Source organism: Pygocentrus nattereri, chromosome 16, assembly GCF_015220715.1.
Source record: "Pygocentrus nattereri isolate fPygNat1 chromosome 16, fPygNat1.pri, whole genome shotgun sequence".
Lineage (NCBI taxonomy): Eukaryota > Metazoa > Chordata > Actinopteri > Characiformes > Serrasalmidae > Pygocentrus > Pygocentrus nattereri.
The window spans coordinates 11,813,374-11,831,157 of NC_051226.1; the positions used below are offsets into that span (position 1 = coordinate 11,813,374).

The 17,784-nt window shown below is 38.5% G+C and overlaps 1 protein-coding gene across 1 annotated transcript; it reads right to left on the reverse strand.

Moving 5' to 3' along the window:
- Positions 1 to 987: 987 nt before the first annotated feature.
- dcaf12 (DDB1 and CUL4 associated factor 12) lies at positions 988 to 16,258 on the reverse strand. Its single transcript, XM_017686599.2, has 9 exons — positions 15,876 to 16,258; positions 7,213 to 7,503; positions 6,842 to 7,099; positions 6,677 to 6,737; positions 5,598 to 5,791; positions 5,427 to 5,492; positions 5,157 to 5,319; positions 4,873 to 5,051; positions 988 to 2,780 (listed from the first exon to the last, which is right to left on the reverse strand). The coding sequence occupies exons 1-9, from the start codon at positions 15,930 to 15,932 to the stop codon at positions 2,622 to 2,624; spliced, it is 1,428 nt and encodes a 475-aa protein (XP_017542088.1). The 5' UTR covers positions 15,933 to 16,258; the 3' UTR covers positions 988 to 2,621.
- Positions 16,259 to 17,784: the final 1,526 nt, after the last annotated feature.

The following is a 17,784-nucleotide window of genomic DNA, read 5'->3' on the forward strand; positions in this document are numbered from 1 at the left end:
ATCAACATTTGATCTTCTAAAATAGTCAAACTAAAACACCCCGCAGGACTAGGATTAGTCTTGGGCTACCAGGCGCTGCAGCAGTTAAAATGCTAAAATATGCAGTCCTGGTAGCATATTTTAGCTTTTTAAAATGGCCCAGTTCACTTTTTTCCAGGACTGCACTGGCAGATTTTTCTCCATTTCCAGAAAATGTTGAACTATCATGATTTATATCATGATTAATAAATACACCTCTCTAAATGTATCATGGATATCATCCATACCTAATGAACACTTCACCATCTGCATGGTGCATTACAAAGCACAGTTCTATGCAGAACAGCGTGTGAAATGTTGAACAGAAATCATCGTGGCCAGTTTTTGTTGACAGTTAATAAACGCAGCCCTACCAGTGCACTGTGCCTGTCAAAATATTGTGATGCGTATCACACATATCGCGTATCCCCCCCTTTAATCTCCAGGACACTATTCTTATTTTTTATTTCTCCAGGTGTCTTCATATTAATTGATACTCTTTTTTTTAATCCCACAACCGGGGAAATTCCACGTCCGCATTTAACCCATCCGTGAAGTGAAACACCACATACACACTAGTGAATGCACACACACTAGGGTGCAGTGAGCGCACTTGCCCAGAGTGCACCCCTATCCACGGCACCCGGGGAGCAATTTGGGGTTAGGGGTCTTGCTCAAGGACACCTCAGTCATGGACTGCCAGCACTGGGGATCAAACCAGCAACCTTCCGGTCACAGGGCCAGTTCCCTAACCTCCAGCCCACGACTGCCCCTTATATCTCAGGATGTGATCACTATAAAAACTTGATTTACACAAAAGCAAGCTCAAAGAACAGACAAATAGAAATTAAAAATGGTAGATATGGACACTAATATCTGAATGCCTTCACACTGTTTAACTGCAATGGGGAGAAACAAAGAGCACCTTAAAGAAAAGGTTATTAAAAAAAAAGGCACAAGGCAAGATCAAAAATGGAAGAAATATACATCAATAGACTTTTATTCTTTTTTTCCTCTTTAAACAATTCCTTGGGTTGTTTTTGTTGCTGTTTTCTGTTTCTGAAAGTGTATGTTTTCAGACTCCGTAATTTGTAAAAACATTCATGTAGTGTGTATAAAAAAAAAATAATAAAAATAAAAAAAAGAGGGCACCACCGAAATAATAACGGTAAGTCCACACACACACACACACACACACACACATCCTGAAACGTTTACATAAAATGTGTTCTCCCTCTATAGGATTCCAAATACATATACACACATTTATATATAAAATACGCTTTAAAAGTGATGGTTATTTGTATAATATATGGTCATATCACATCTACTCTCTTTGTTCTAGCAATTCTTTTTCTGCTATTTTTGCAATGATTCCAAGAGGGTTTCATGTATTTCGAGAAAAAAAAAAAAAAAATCAAAAATCAAACAAAACACGTCAACCTGCAACAGTCTTTCACAGAAAGACTCAGGAAAGGCAACAATATCACTCACTACTGCCCTGCCTCTGCTCAATAATAGAGGAAACATAGATGAATAATCTTCCCCTGATAGAAGTTCAGAAGCAACACTAACAAAATGATTGTACCTGAACACCATGAGTGCTAGTGACATAAGGGGACAAAATAAATTATACTCAGCATTGAAAAAGAAAAAAGAAAAAAAAAAAAAAAAAAGCATTTCTAACGTTGTCACTCACAAAGCAGGACAATTAAATTAAAGTCGTTCTTCAATACGGGTCAGTGTCAACAGTGTCAACCACAGAAGCAGAATCAGTTCCTGTGGTGTTAACTTTCTGAAACTGTCATCATTTCTTCTCACCAGCAAAGGAAACTAAAGAAAATGAAAAATGTCTGCAACTGTCTGAGCTCATGTCCATGTTTCGTTCAGACGTTTTCTCCAAACACATCCGCTTGCAGTTCTGTGGACCCTGATCCCTTTGTGACCATCATGGCATATTATGGCACAGTAAAGCTAAGGTGGTTCTCTATTTTCAAACAGAGTGAAGTTCCCCATCCAATCCAGTCTTTTCGATTGTTCATCTTCTCTGTACTTCAGTCCAATGCCAGAGAGAGGAACAAACCACAGGGTCAGCAAACAGTCTGCACTGAAATAACAGACTTCCTCCAAGCCTTGCCACTAAGCCTCGTTATCCTCAAGACACACCACTCAGAAGGGTGGAAACCATAAGCATGAACTGGATGAATGAATATCCTGAAAAGGCTATTAAATATTTTAATACACCTTTATATGTAACCAGAGTTTATAGAGGCAATGTCACACCAAGCACCTCACTGCCATTCAAAGCTCTGCTTTGTTACAGACATGACAACCAATGGAGAGCTGAGGAAGAAATGAATAAAAAGAGAAAAAAAGAGGCGGACGACACCTTACTATGACAACAGGACACACAGACATTATAGAAATGTGAAGAATCATATTTACTCTCCTGAGTCCACTGAAAACAGAGAAGACAAACTGAGGGATGAATAAAAGAGTGAAAGAGAGCTGCAAACATGGAGTGGAGCAATGATGACCGGTGCGTATACTGAAACATGTATGATGGAGAAAGCGGAAGTGCCGAAGGAGATGGATGGAGGAGGCTAGCTCCAGAGACCGGCGTAATTTCCATGCAGCCCAGAACACAGAGGTCCTCCAGCCACAAACAGTTTGGTGCCAGAATCGTCGTAGCAATGTGTGTAGACGGCGTTGGGGAACGAGCTGATATCCGAGAAGTAGCTTCTCCACGTCTCATCATGGTTCTGAGACACAAAGAGGAAGACATCAATATTTCTTTTGTGAGCTTCATCTCACAAATAAGGGTGGGTGTTCATATGTAATATGATCGCTAAATAATTTTTCTACTGAGAAATGTAGAGTATGCTATTTTTGCTAATCAACAATGGACAAGAACTGACTTGCTCATCACTGTACACTGCAGTAGTTTTTAATTAGTTGTCATATAAAAAATTATGAAACTTATTTCTGGTCCTGAAATCTGATCAACTGGGACGCATTCAAAGCAGTTGTAAAATCCATGATATACCATGGCTACGACCACCTCACAACAACTGAACTCTATTACTGCGCCATGGCACGAGAAACCTTTCTGCTGTGGATTAATCTTTGACTAACGCTGATCACATGGAGCACCGAGTGTACTGATGAAGCAAGAACCCATTTTTGTTTAAACTGAGGTGCTGAAAACTTTTCTTATCTAGAACTAGACTGATCAGTTATCCAACAGGCTAGAAGATAAACATGTTAAACAACTCAAACATTAATATCTCAGGCTTGAAATAAAGTAAAGTACTCATGATATGATTCACTGAAAAACAGCAATATAAAAGTCTGTCACCTGAATGTCTTACATGCTTCAAATGTCCATGTTTCATGTTCCCTAGCTTAATAGTGTGGTGTGTAACATTAATGACCGTTTTTGCGTTATTTTGCATTGTTGGGGTGCGAGAGTCAGTAGTGCACTATGTAGGGAGCAGGGAGCCATTTGAGATTCAGCTCCAGCATGAGAAAAGTGGCGCTGTCAGACTGGCAGAAGACTCGTGGTGGTAATTTCGCAGCAAAAGTACTTATAAACTCAATGATTTTGCATTAAACAGTAGTATGTATAACAATACCGTACTCTAAAGGAACCACTTTTCTTAGCGGAATACTTGTTTATGACAGTTATTATTAATAATAACTTAAATAATTGTCTAAAATATTGTGCATTTTAATATATTTTATGTTGGCCACCGTTTTATAAAAAACAAACCACTCGAGGCACTGAGTTACTGTGATTTTATCATGGGGAAGGGAGTTGTAGGCACTCTGCTTCACATCATGCCAAAGAACACCCTTCCCCGTGAGAAAATCACAGTAACCCACAGCCTCTTGGGGCTTGCTGCTTTAATATAACATTTCAGCAAATTTAAAATTACCACACCAAAGACGATGTTAAGTTCTGCTAGCACCTCAGTGTGATTCCCTCTAAAATATTAGCGTCAAGGGAACAGTGCCTTACGTTTGTTTTCCCACGTTGAGTTTAATACTACTTAAGGCAAATATACCAAAAACCAACATCTGAAAGTTGCAAGACATTAAATTTACATATACTTTACTTTTATACTGGAGTTTCATCATGAATAGCCTGTTATCCCTCTGTTAGCACATTTAGGCTGCTATATTTTAGCCTATAGTTCAGTAAATAAGTTTTCAACTACTGTGTTTAAACAAAACCAGGCTCTTGCTTCATCCAACAATACACCCTGTGGTTAATGCAAACAACATACTTGTCCATTCACAGCACAATGGTTTTTAGGAACATGGCACATTAATATAGTATCCAACTGAGTCCCTGCAAAAAACGATTTTTTTAAAAGAAAAAAAAAACAAAAAACAAAAACACAAGCATGATATAGCATAGTTTGATGCCCTGTATTGAAAATAAATAGTTTGGCTGTTTAAATGTAAACTAAATATGATACCTTGTATAATATAAATGTGTCTTAAAGCAATGTAATGTGTTATTTTTAATGTAATGTAAAGTATTTTTGCCACTGCACTTATAAAACTCAAAGTAGAGGGTCAACCAAAAAGTTCACATTATTTCCCTACTACATCAAAATGCTACTATTTCCACCCATTACGCGAATAAACAAAGAAAAGCGTAGACACGTATCATGCAGTGTCAATGTATCTGGTCTCTTAGCAATTTGTAGTCTTATAGAATCCAACCCATCTGGGACCTGGCTGAAGTGGCACCTTTTCATTGAGAATTTTACCACTTTTTCATAAATACTAAAAACAGATATACAAGATCAATACCACACTACAATCTGAAAAACAGAGCTCTACCAGCCAGCCTCTCCCTGTGGTGAGTTTTAGGATGCCCTCTGCAGTGCACTTCCGGTACCCGCCGGGAAGACTGGACACACAATCAAGGAAACGCTGGGCTCTGATGTCATAGAAGAGTAGGGAGCCTTGGCCTGTGCCCACTGTCACTATGTGTTCATAGAAGCTGACAGAGCGGATCCCTGTTTAAAACATTGCACATAGCAAATGAAGTGACGATACAGAAGATGTGATGCAATAAAGCAGTAAAATATAATGAAGGAACAGAGTATGTTTGTGGAACATACCACTGCCACGCTCCCTGGAGCTCACAGACTTGATGTTCTGGGAAGCTTGCCGAGGATCAAGGAAGGACACATGAGCCTGGGAACCGACAGCATACACAGACCAGTCTAGTCCATATGCCAGGCACACATTCTCCTTGCAGTAAGGAAGCTTAGTAGACAGCTCCTGAAAATCAAGAACAATGCAAGAATAACAAAAATATTTATAAAAATGAACCAAAGAAAAGATACAAGTACATGGCAGAAAGGAATACTGGTTTCTTTCCACTCTACCTTACACAAGTTGTCTTCTGCCTTCCATAAATGAAAATATCCATCTAGAGACACCGCACCCAACTCCTGATCAAACAGGAAAGCGAGATTTGTGTCAGGAATATAAGTGTGAAATATTTTAAGATCTACATGCAATTACATCAAGTACCCAGGAGGAGGACAGAGGCAGACCTTATGGCTGTTATTGAAGGCTAGGGCGCGCACTTTACAGTTGTAGGGATGAGTGTACTCTTTAGGGATGTCTTTAAGGGCACGATGGGAGATGTGGGCATAGCAGGGGACTCCCTCCTCAGCCTGCTGTTTCTCAGCCAGGTTCAGCACCTCTTCAGACACCTCCCAAAGACCCATGGAGCCATCCCGAGAACCTAAGACAAGGGAAAAAAACCCAGAAGAAGAAGAAGAAGAAGAAGAAGGAGGAGAAGGAGAAGGAGGAGAAGAAGAAGAAGATAAATGCACAATTACACACTCTCTCTCCTGGCCAAAAAAAATTGCAAAGCATTAAGTTTTTAATAGCCTTGCAAATCATTTGACAAACAAATCATCAAGGCATCTAATATGGGATAGTTTTCCATTTGGGGTCTTTCAATGAAGTTTTTATGTGTGTAGACATGAAGACAACATATTTACAAAAAGAAGAGTCATTTTTTCCCCACTCAGTACTGATGGCCTCATACAGCAGAAAAACACTGCTAAGCTAGTTTGTGTTTAATGTGAGTCTAAATGTTCTTTACAGGGTTTAGATCTGAACTCCAACCAGGCCAATCATTAGTAAAATGTTTATTTTACAAATTAAAATTTTAATTCTAATTAAACCTCCTAATTATTCAGCTGCACTATGAATTCATTCCAGTTCACCTCCAACAGACTGATCATCAGTCAGCAGGATATTGGTAAAGGGCGATCAAGCAGGGCGGCACCTCAGTCTGAACAGGACCTCAACATGCTTCACTATTTCTGTGAGCTACCTGTTTGCTGTTATTCAGCGGATTTAGAAGAGTCAGTCTTGTGGTTCTCGACTACTCCAAACAACAGGACTAACAGCTAACAATATTTGGCCATTATGCACTAGCACAGGTGATGGTTCATGAGTAAAACGTAGAAAACAATGAAATGAAAACAAATATAGAAGCAGGTAGCATGCTGCCATAGGATGACCACCTTAGACAGTGGCCTTCTGGAGTGACTAAACAGTTTAATAAAGCTCACTGAACAAAAACAATGCTGCACAAAATCAAAATGAAGGCCCTTACCAGAAACAGCCATGGTGTCACTGATCCACGCAATGGAGAAGATCCAGTCATTGTGTCCATCCTGCCATAAGCAAAAAGAGAAACAAAAGAATATGATTTGATAAAAGGGCACTAAATTAAAAAAAAAAAAAAAAAAACTAAGATGAAGATTATACATATACTCACATCACCCACACAGACAGGGTCTAGAGTGGGCAGCCGGTAAACAGCCAGGCTGTTCGGGTTATCTCCTCCAGTGGCCAACAAGGTGCGAGAAGGGTTGAGCTCAATGGCATGGATGCCACAGCCCTGCTGGGCATCCAGTCCAGCAGCTGAGCCCGGAGCATGAAAAAGTGGGCCAAGGGAGCCCCCTCCCCTTCCTTCTCTGTCCTTCAGCATGGGAATCCGGGTAATCTGTCCTGTTAAGACGTCCACCACGAACAGCTGTGCAAGCAGAAATAATACAGAAGAACTTTCCTCATTAGTCTGTTGCAGCAGATTTTGATAAAAACAAGAACAAAACAAATGAAAGTGTCAGATATTTTTAAAAAACTCACCGTATTGCACTTGGTCCCACACACCACTTGACGATGATTGAGCCACTGAGAGGCAAACACTTTGTTGAGGCAGCCCAGGGAGAACTCTCGCTCTCGGAGGATTCCAGGAATGCGGCCGGCTGCAAAGCCACGCAAGCTGCGCTGGAACCTCCATTCATGCTGCTGCTGTGGGCGGAATTCCCGTCCCCGGATAGCACAAACCACTGACTGATGACCCTGCCACCACTGCTGGGCATGCCGCGACAAAGATGATATACGGGCACGCTTATATACAGACTGGCACCAATCAAGCTGTCAAAAGAGAACATAAGAAAACCAATTATTAAATGAACTTTTAATAATGAATAGTCAAATCAATAAACACATCTTTCATGGACAACTGGTTTAAACAATGTCATTGATGGCAAAAATATGCAAACCCTTGTATTTAGCACCTAATGCACATTTTATTGGTAATACCCTCAAACATTTTCTGCAACTGCTGATCCAAATTTCTTCTGTTTGAGCCACTCTTGAGATACTCATGTGCTGTGACTGCTGTCACACAACACTTCTGAGTATGAGATCTTAGACTTTAAAATTCTGCTGAAAACATTTCTTAGAATGTATTATATTAGAGATATTCCAATCTGATCCATAACTACTGAAGCCAATCTAGGATTATTTTATGAAATCACATATCAAGCAAATTAAGCTCAATCCACCTCACATACTTTTACATCACTCAGAGAGGATATATACAAACATTTTTCATGTACTTGTGACAACAAGGCATGTTTTCTGAAGTCATCAAAGCAGTGTCTATGTCAGCAGTGTGGAGGTAATAATAAAAGCAAAATGCTAAATATAAGTAACATGCCAGAAACATAATACAGCCTCACAACATTTCATTCACAAGTCACACATAGACACAAATAAAATTAACATGGAAGTCATCTGCTTTACCAGCCTTGTCAGACGCTTCTGGTTTACAACAGAGAATACCAAGGATGATGGATTTCTTGCATTTGCCTGACTGTGGACTGATGGGAGATACAAGTCTTTAGATTTTTTTTGCAACCCTCTCCAGTTTTATGAACTACATTTTTTTGTTCTAGTGAATTCTCTCTTAATTGGGCTATAGTGCACTTGAGCAGAATTTTGAACATGTGAATAAAACAGTTTGTGCATTCTTTGTTGTAGGGAATGTTAAAACTAGGGCTGCACACCAAATTGCATGTTTGTTATTGCAAGTTTCTGCAATAAACACATCATTAGAGCAGTGATGACAGCTACAACTACAAAACACAGTGATAGACTTAAAATATCACATGTAACAAGCACTGAATCAGTACTGGCTGACACACCACATTGACGTTCACTCATGATATGAAATTTGCTGTACCATGTATACTGTGATGAGGCTGCCCACCGCTCCAGGCAAGTGTGCTCACTGCCCCCTAGTGTGTGTGTATGTGATGTTTCACTTCATGGATGGGTTAAATGCAGAGGTGGAATTGCACCATTTGTGGGATTTAAAAAGTATCACTTAAATGATAAAGAAAATAGTAGTAGTAGTACCAGTAATAACAATACTAGTATTAGTAATGGCATTAATTATTTTTGCAGTTAACATTTACTGCCAGTTAGTTGTGGTTGTGATTTCCTCACAAAATTTGGGGTTGATAATTTAGGCTATAACTAAAATTGCAGCACTTGTAATTTCAAAACTGCACTCTTCCAAATTGCGATTTCATTATAAAACAGTTTAAAATAAAATCTTTCAGTCCTAATCTTTCATTTTTCAGAATGTGTTGCTGAAGTTGCATAATCTTGCAAAACTTCTAAACCAACAGATATTCACTTGTTTTACGTGTCCATACTCCCCCCAAAGTCTGTGGACATTGGCCCTACATTACTGACCTAGATCCTCGCAGCCAACTAGGTCAGGGAAGAATCTTAGCCTACACACACATTCAATCTGAGGGCTCAGCCACAGGCACAACGGTCTCAGCAAACAAACATGTATTTATGGTTTATATACTAATTTATTTCTAAAAAATAAAAATGAATGAATAAAGAAATGAATGGAAACAGTCAGGAGTGTGCAGCCAAGGGGCATATTACAACCAGGGATGGAAATCTGACAATTCTAACTGATTACCATTACTTAGGAAACAATTAAATATACCAAACAATTAAATGTATTAAATGCATTTCAGAATAACTCTAAGTCACTTTTAAAAAGTGTGCTAAATACACAAATGTGACTGGAGGAGCTGTTTTCGATTGAAGTGACATCCAATGAAAACAAAATCCTAAGCTCCCCCCCCTAATATAATCGATTTCTCAATACATCTATTGTAATCTATTCTTGCATTTCAAAATCTATACAGGTTAATTTCTCCAAATCCATCAATTACCTACACACAGTGCTGTGATGAAGTGGGGAGCATGTGCTGAACTGAATCAGACCATCAAGTTCAATACTGAATCAGGCCATCCAGTTCAATACTGAAGCACTCTTCACAGTCAATTCACAAAACATGCTTTTGTGAGATTTCCACGTCAAAGTAAACAAAGAAAAAAGTACTTGTGATTATTCTTCAAATAAAAGTGTGCATCAGTCTCCTGAGAACAATGTAAACCTTCAGAGCCAGCCTGCAGCCCTCTGGAGTTCACAACAGGGAACTGACCTTAACAACTAAATTAATATCAAGAGTGTTCAGCATTTAGTGTGTCTACTCTTTGACTTTATTATAGCTCCCAATCTTTCAAAGATCTTTTTTTTTCAATGGGATATTTGTGCACATACTTTCAAGATTCAGTCTTAGAAGTTGGTTGGATTTTTTGCTTCTCACAATCCAAATAAACCCAAACACAATCAGTGATGTTGAGGTAAGGGTTTTTTTTTTTTTTGCCTATTTCCCTTTCTCAACAACAACATATTTACAGCTACACATCCTTTAAGACCCAATGCACAGACAAACACCTGTGGATTTTTTCAGTTCTAAAGTAAGAGTGGAGTTTGATTACCTCCTCTCTCTCTCAAAGACATGAACGCATTAAGTACTGTTTATTTGAATATGACGGTTTTGGTGGCCTACCAGGTCTTGCACAGTTGTCAGGAGCCCAATCTTTTAATCATTTATTGAATTGATTTTTACCCCCCCCCACTTATTTTCCTTTGACTTTCAGCTTTCTTAGTGGATGTGGAGTGGATCATCTTAGATGGTCTCCTCAAAAATATCTCCAGAGAAATTAATAACCTGTACTTAATGGCTTAAGTACAAGTTTCAACTGGAAATTAAATAAATTAATAAGTGGTTACTGACTTCTGTACATTCTGAATAGGCATTAGCTGGTTATGCACACACCAACTAAATTAAATCCAGATTTTCAAAGTAATCCAACTAAAAGTCTTGCAATACTGTTTACAGAGAGTCTGTGATTCCGTAAAACATTTTAAGTTGCCAAAAATTGCATGCCCTAATAATATGTATTAAGTTATATTAAAAAAATTAGATTTTTGGACACGTATGGGTGTCATCTGATTTTTTTTTTTTTTTGATCAATCACATGCGTACTAAATTAACATGCATTTAATAATACAGGGTCACTTGTGCAAAGCAGTAGCATGCATTAGACTAAAGTCACCTGCTGCTGAGCTAGTATACACAGACACATCAATAAGGGTATGAGTATTCTGAAGAGTGTTTTATATTTTTTATATCATTGCAAATGTAGACTTGAATTAAGTTTGAAGTCGCATTTAATATTAGGAATAAATGCTCATACATGGTCAAAAAGCTGAAATCAGCTTATTATCTGAAGAGTCTTAAACTTAATTAGAGATACTTTTTTCTACTTCTAAGAAACAACTATCACATGATTGAACTGTCACAGATGTTGAGATAAAACGTTCACTAGAGATGAACAAAGCAGATTTAATAAATCACAATAAATTATGGTCACAGGTTAGAATCTGAAAAAAGCAAAAGCGACACTGCATTACTCAACGTCCTTTACAGCCATTCAGTCTGGTAAATGAACCGGCTGACATCACTTTGCTGTAACAGACACTGCCATTCACTGATAACGGTCATTGTCTAAATACAGCTTGTATTATTAGCCAGCACATTTAAAGAGCCCCTATGATGGAAAACCATACTGTCCTTGCTTTTCGGAAATAAAGAAATTTGATATAGTATGAAAACATTCACTCCCTGGTCCATACAGTTCATATATGCACTGAACTTAAAATAGGGTCAAATTTAAAATACTTCAATGAACAGGCCTTCTTTCAAGATTTATACCACAGTGACACAGAGAGCAGAAACCATGTTTGGCTTAACTGATCTTATCTTAGGTCCCTATTTAATTCAACTGCTAACAAACATGCTCCCTATAAATACTATTGAGTCAAAGCCAAGACAAACCTCGGTTCTCTACAGAGTTGTCAGCTCTCCGAAAGGAAAGTAATGGTGCTTGGTCTAAAGCTTGCGCTTCCAAATTAACCTTAGACTGGATCAGGTTCAGGTAGATTAGCAATAGATGCCAATACCTGGTCCTACTATTTGGACAGTGCATCTTCACCTACTAACTGTGACTTGACTCATATCGATACCAAAAAAAAGTCTGTGCAGTTGATTTAGACCCACATCTGTTGCAGGTAGCTGTTACTGTTTTAGCTAAACCTTTAACATATTGTTTTAATATAATCTTAGACTTAAGACTCTCTGAAGTTTGGAAACCTGACTATGGATTTTCACTTCATAAGGGCAGAGACACTATTGATTTAAAACATTCTACCAATTTCAAAGCTTTCATGTTTAGCTACAATTTTAGAACCACTTATAAATTACCAACTAAGCTCCTTTGTATTGCTCAACTGTGTGTTAAAACTAGGGATGCACTAATACTTTTTTCAGGCCAAGTAGAATTACACATTAAGTACTCGTCTATACCAAATCCAATACCATACTGAGTAACCTACTTAGAATAAAGCAGTTACTAATATACGTATAATGTAGTGTAACAGCATCTAGTTGATTTTAAATGAAGTGAATTAGCTAGCTATGCTACATGTATCTTGGATCAAGTAGCAGTGCAGTGGAGAAGAGAGTTTTATTCCTCATCAGAAAATAACTTTTGTACATCTTCTAGTACAGATTGATTCATAGGTATGAAATTCAGTCTGTCTCTTTAAACAACCATGTCTGTCGCACAGTGACAGCATCCAGTCACATCCAAGGCTCATCCGAGGAGCTCATTTGAGGAGTTTTACGTCTGAAGTATTTTGTTTGACTATTTAAGCTGTAGCTGAATGCCCTCTAAAACCAGCCATACGTTGTGATTTGAGAGATCATATTCTTTGACTCATACTGTATGTTTGAACATAGAGCCATATATAGCCAACGCCTACGATTTATATACACACACTGCATGAAAATGGTCAGTCAATTCTACACCCTACAATTCTACAATTCTCTTACAGGCAGCATTGTCTACGAACAGTTTCAAATAAAGCTGTTTCATTTAAAACACGCTGCCTTCAGAGTACTGAGCATAAAGAAACTGAGCAGCACTGCTAACACTGGGCACTGAAGCTAAAGGAGGTGGTGATGTACACAGCAGGGCAACACAGTCTCTCTAAAACCTGTTTAAAAATCACTGTATTAACATTTACACCACACTATTTGGTCAAACAGAGTACAGTTCCACCTCTGTTCCGCTGGCACATCTCCACCTGTACCAGGGAAACAGTTGCGACTGTGTGTTTAAAACAGTCTAAAATCACACAGTGTAAGACTGGTGGGAATCTGCCAAGGCAGAATTTATCAGGTGACTGATGGCTTTGTGCCTGACTGTGATAGAGTTAGTAACACTTCTCTGTGTGAGCAGAGCCTCCTTCACCGAGCATGGTCATTAGCGCAGCAGTGTACACTCGGCTCACATCACAGCTGGTATCAGAATGTTGGTATGGGTGAAGTTTTATGAGTAAACGAGCACAGTATTGGCCCAAAACCAGCATCGGTACTGAAGCGTCCTTAGATGAAACCATCTAAGTCTGGTAAACAATTTCACTAGTTATGACTGACATTCTGTCTTCTTTGGACTGTAGACTTAGCTCTGCTGCTTTATTTATTGGTCGCTCTAAAGCACTTGACACTGTAGATCATTAATTGTGATTGAAGAAACTGCCCAGTATCAATCTGGAAGAAAAAGAATGTAAATAGTTTCAAATAGTTTCATAATCTTTCAAATAGAACTCAGTGTGTTGCTGTGGATAATTTCATGTCTCAGTTTTTAGAAATGATTTACTTTATACATAAATAATATTGGAAACCCATTTAGTAAGATATATCTATATATTGGTAGCACAGTTCTATTAATTCTATATACTGTAAACTTAGCTGTAATAATTCTACAAAAAGTTTTTCCAACACCAGTCAAAATTCCTTATGGAATCTTAAATTAGTTCCTAATGACTCAAAGAACAAGTTCATGATACTGTCTACATCCCATATGGTCTCTTCTGCACATGTGCATATTAATACCCTATCAGGGGCAGTAATTGAATGCGTTTCAAAATATAAATATCTTGGAATCCCGCTGAATAATAAATTGCCATTTGGTCAGCATGCTCAAGAGATGATCAAGCCAAGCCAAGCTTAAACTTTGTACAGAAATGGATCATGATCTTTATTTGAGAATAAACCAGCTACCAATTTTTGACTATCGTTCTCACTCCAGAACATCCCTTCTTGGGGCCAAGCATTAAACCAGAATTGGGGAAAAAATGTTTAATATTTTACATCAAAAACTTCAGCTGGCAGAGCTCATCCTTTTAAATACTTTTTAAGAAATACCTGATTCAATGTTTTCAGATAATTGTGAATGTTGAATGATTTCTCTCTTGCATATGCGTATATTTACAATACTTTTAATTAATAAAGAAATGAATCATTTCATCTAGTTTATTTTATTTATTTTTATTTTTCCCCACCATCTCTCCATTTTATTTTATACAATTCTCATTTTGTATTAACGTGCCGTGCAAATGAGGTCTTCATTTTCTAAAATAGTCAATTAGTTGCTCAAGAGTAAGAGATTTTGCCTGAATGCAAGTTTTTAATGTTTTGTGTCATAAAGCCTTTTTTCCCTCTAAAATAGAGTTCATTAAGCTCATTTTCTCCTAGCCATCATAGACATTAAGTTGGGTCCTTTTTAGTGCAGGACATGTTCTACTTGAGAAAAGAGAGAGAATTGTTACCTTAAAGTGGAAACTCCACCAATTCTTCAAAAAGTCTGCATAACTCAGTGTTTGATACGTAAACAAAAAAATCATTCAGCAGTTTGATGTGAAACAGTTAATTGTTGAGAAACTGACCGGCTCAGATTTCTTCACAGCGGTGATGATAAAAAATCCTGGGGTCATGATATCCACAATACAATTATAGCCATTGGATTTACCATCCAAATCAACCATTGAACCTACACGCCTTCTTTTTATATGTAATATTGATGGTAAAATAACTTAATTAATGAATGTCTCGGTTATATTGTAACTATTTCCAGGAGGTTTGTGTGCAGGCTTTCTGTGAGGGAGCTTTTACCCTTTTTCTTCAAATTTACAAATATCTTAGTCCTCTGGGACAATTTGACCCCAACAATTTAACCATTCAGAAAATAATTAGAATTAACACCGTTACCCCAGTGTGTCAGGCATCACTGTGTTAGTCATTTATTCATGCATTCATTTATCAGACATTAAACTATTAATTGGGCCAAACTGACCTCAAAGACAGAGGGAGGTACAGAGATGGACATCTGTTTCCTGTCACCACCGTTAAAAAATTTTAATTTGGTAATTTTCTGAGCATTTAATATCAAACCACTTTGAATGACTTTTTCACCATAACCATATTTGAGCAATCTTGATTTTTTTTTTTAATTTTGAAAAATCCGTGGTGTTCCCTTTAATGGGTTAAGCTTACCAAACATCCAGAACTCTGAGCCAGTAGGCATGTATTAGGTACCGAGCTGTTAACTGCAGCTCACGGGTCCGGGGCACCCCTGTGTTAGCTAAGCTATCCTACACCACCTAACGTCGCTGGGTTACTTAGACATGTTTCGTTTGGCGTTAGCTACATTAAAAAGCAAGCTAAATTTACAGAAAATTCATTCACATTTATACTTTCCTTGTAACAGCAAGCTAGTGCATCTATACGGCTCAAACTGCGGCCTATTTATCAACAGTTAACCTCTATGTTGTAACACTATAAACAGCTCGTCAGCTAAAGAGCTAACATTACACAAAGCTGAAATCAGCTTCTTATTCGAATTAACTGATTTAAGGTGGAACGGGGAAATTCGAACAAGCAGTTGGCGAACGAGAAGCTGAGTTCAGCTTCGCGTTACATAGTCGGGCTGTAACCTTGCCGAGCTAAATCAGGTAACAGCTCAGCTAGCAAATCCGAAATACCCCACCACCAACTTAACTAGCTAAATGCGAGCTGGTATCGGCGAGACGGCGACATTAATCAGCTAAGGGGTCCGCAGCAGCTGTAAGATCGTTAGCACGTCAGCTAGGTTTAGCTGAGCTAGGTTAGCTGAGCCAGCTAGCTGGCTAACTGTTGCCGTCGCTAACCAACCGAACAGCAAATCGGCTCGGGACCTACCTGTTGTTCCTTGAGCTCCCCTGCCTTCCTTTTCCTGCTAACTGTTTTTCTCGCCATAATCCGAGACACAGAGGTCCCTCACCCACATGGAGGGCAGTAACGCTAGCAGTGTCGCTGGAAAGTGGATCATATAATGGCGCTGCGCTGGGTGGGCTTAGCCGGCTAATCTGAAGCTAAGTTAGCGCTCGGTCAGTCGGATGGTGCGAGTGGTTGCTGGCGAGAACTGAAGCTTCCCCTCGTCAGATAAGCCGCTCTGGTGGCCTGGAGAAACTGTTTGTGTGGAGGAGCAGGCGACTGTAGTACTCCTCCCCTCCCTGTGTGGTCGGGCTGCTGCTGTTTTTCACCTTCCTCCTCTATCCGTGCCCCTCTTTTCTCGGGCGAACGCGTCATCAACGCCGAGCGCAGCCGCACTCAAACAACAACAACTAGTGATGCGGAGTCGATTCCAAAAGAATCGATTCTCTGACTCCAACAATAACTACCTTTTACAAACTGTATTATTACAAACTTAAAAACACATGCAAATTTTAAAAAAATCAACCCCCGACATTTTTTCAAGAATAAATCAAAATGAATGGGTATCACCCAAGCAATGTTAAATTTAATTATTCCTAAAAATGATATTTTTGGCGTTAACATTCAGTGGCAAAGCGGGATATATCACTCTAGAAATACCCTCCGCAACAGCAACGAACTAGTGATTGGGAGTCGATTCCAAAAGAATGGGGTCGACCCTTGCCCAATGACTCTATGAGTCGAAATACTTGGAGGTGTTTTATTGTACTTGGCTCCTGGGATATTTTGAAGGCCGAGTGAAAGAAAGAGAGTTGTGAGCACAAACTCTGCTCACAAAAACTTCTACCTACTCTTCATTTTATTCATGAAGATTTCAATAAACAAACATTTTAGATAATATTAAAGATTCTTTAGGATAATTAGAAGTTTGAATTTATTTACATTTACAGTATTTGGTAGACACTCTTATCCAAAGCAACTTACAATTTGATTATTATTACACAGGTAGGCAAAGGCAGTGTTAGGAGTCTTACCCAAGGACCCTTATTGGTGTAGTGTAGGGTGTTTGCCCAGGTGGGGATTGAACCCCAGTCTACAGCATAGAAGGCAGAGATGTTACCCACTACACTAACCAACCACTATGTTTAAAGGCATAGGCCTGACTGTGGCCTTGGCCTGTGACTATATGTTTTTAAAATATGTTACTTTTTGGTTTGGAAATAATGGTAGAATTGTTGATAGGAGAAAAATATGATGTTAATAATGATGATAATAATGTGAATAATGACAGATAACCAAAGAAACAATATATGACTTGTAAATCATGGTTTAAAAATCTAAATATATGAAATATTTGGGAGGGTTAAGGAGGAGTCAATGATGACTCCTCCTTTCCTGGACCAACTTAGATTAAAGTCTTAATCTTACTAAAAGAAACTGAGCCTTTGGGTTGTATTTTAATTTTGAATTTTTGAGCTGCCTATTTTGCCACGACATTCAACTCCAAGTTTCCCCTCAACCCCCATTATGTGAAATAAGCTTAATTTTCATCATATCACTATAGACTGTGGCTACTACAAAATGTTTAGGTTGGCTTCATCTCTGCTGTTATCTCTTTATCACTGGCTCTGGCCTGTCTTGGTTAGACATGTTTAAAGTGCCATCGATTAGTAGGACTGAACATCGGTTCCAACGCTTTGTTCGAGATCGCTCTCTCTGATAGATATAGGACTAGGACTATTTATACACATGCACACACACACACACACACGCATAACTAGACTACTGCACAACCCCCACACACCCTACATGCACTATATATATATATAAGTATTTATAATATTTATCGACCCATTTTAACTCCTGCTCATTGCCATACATCTGCACTTCAAGT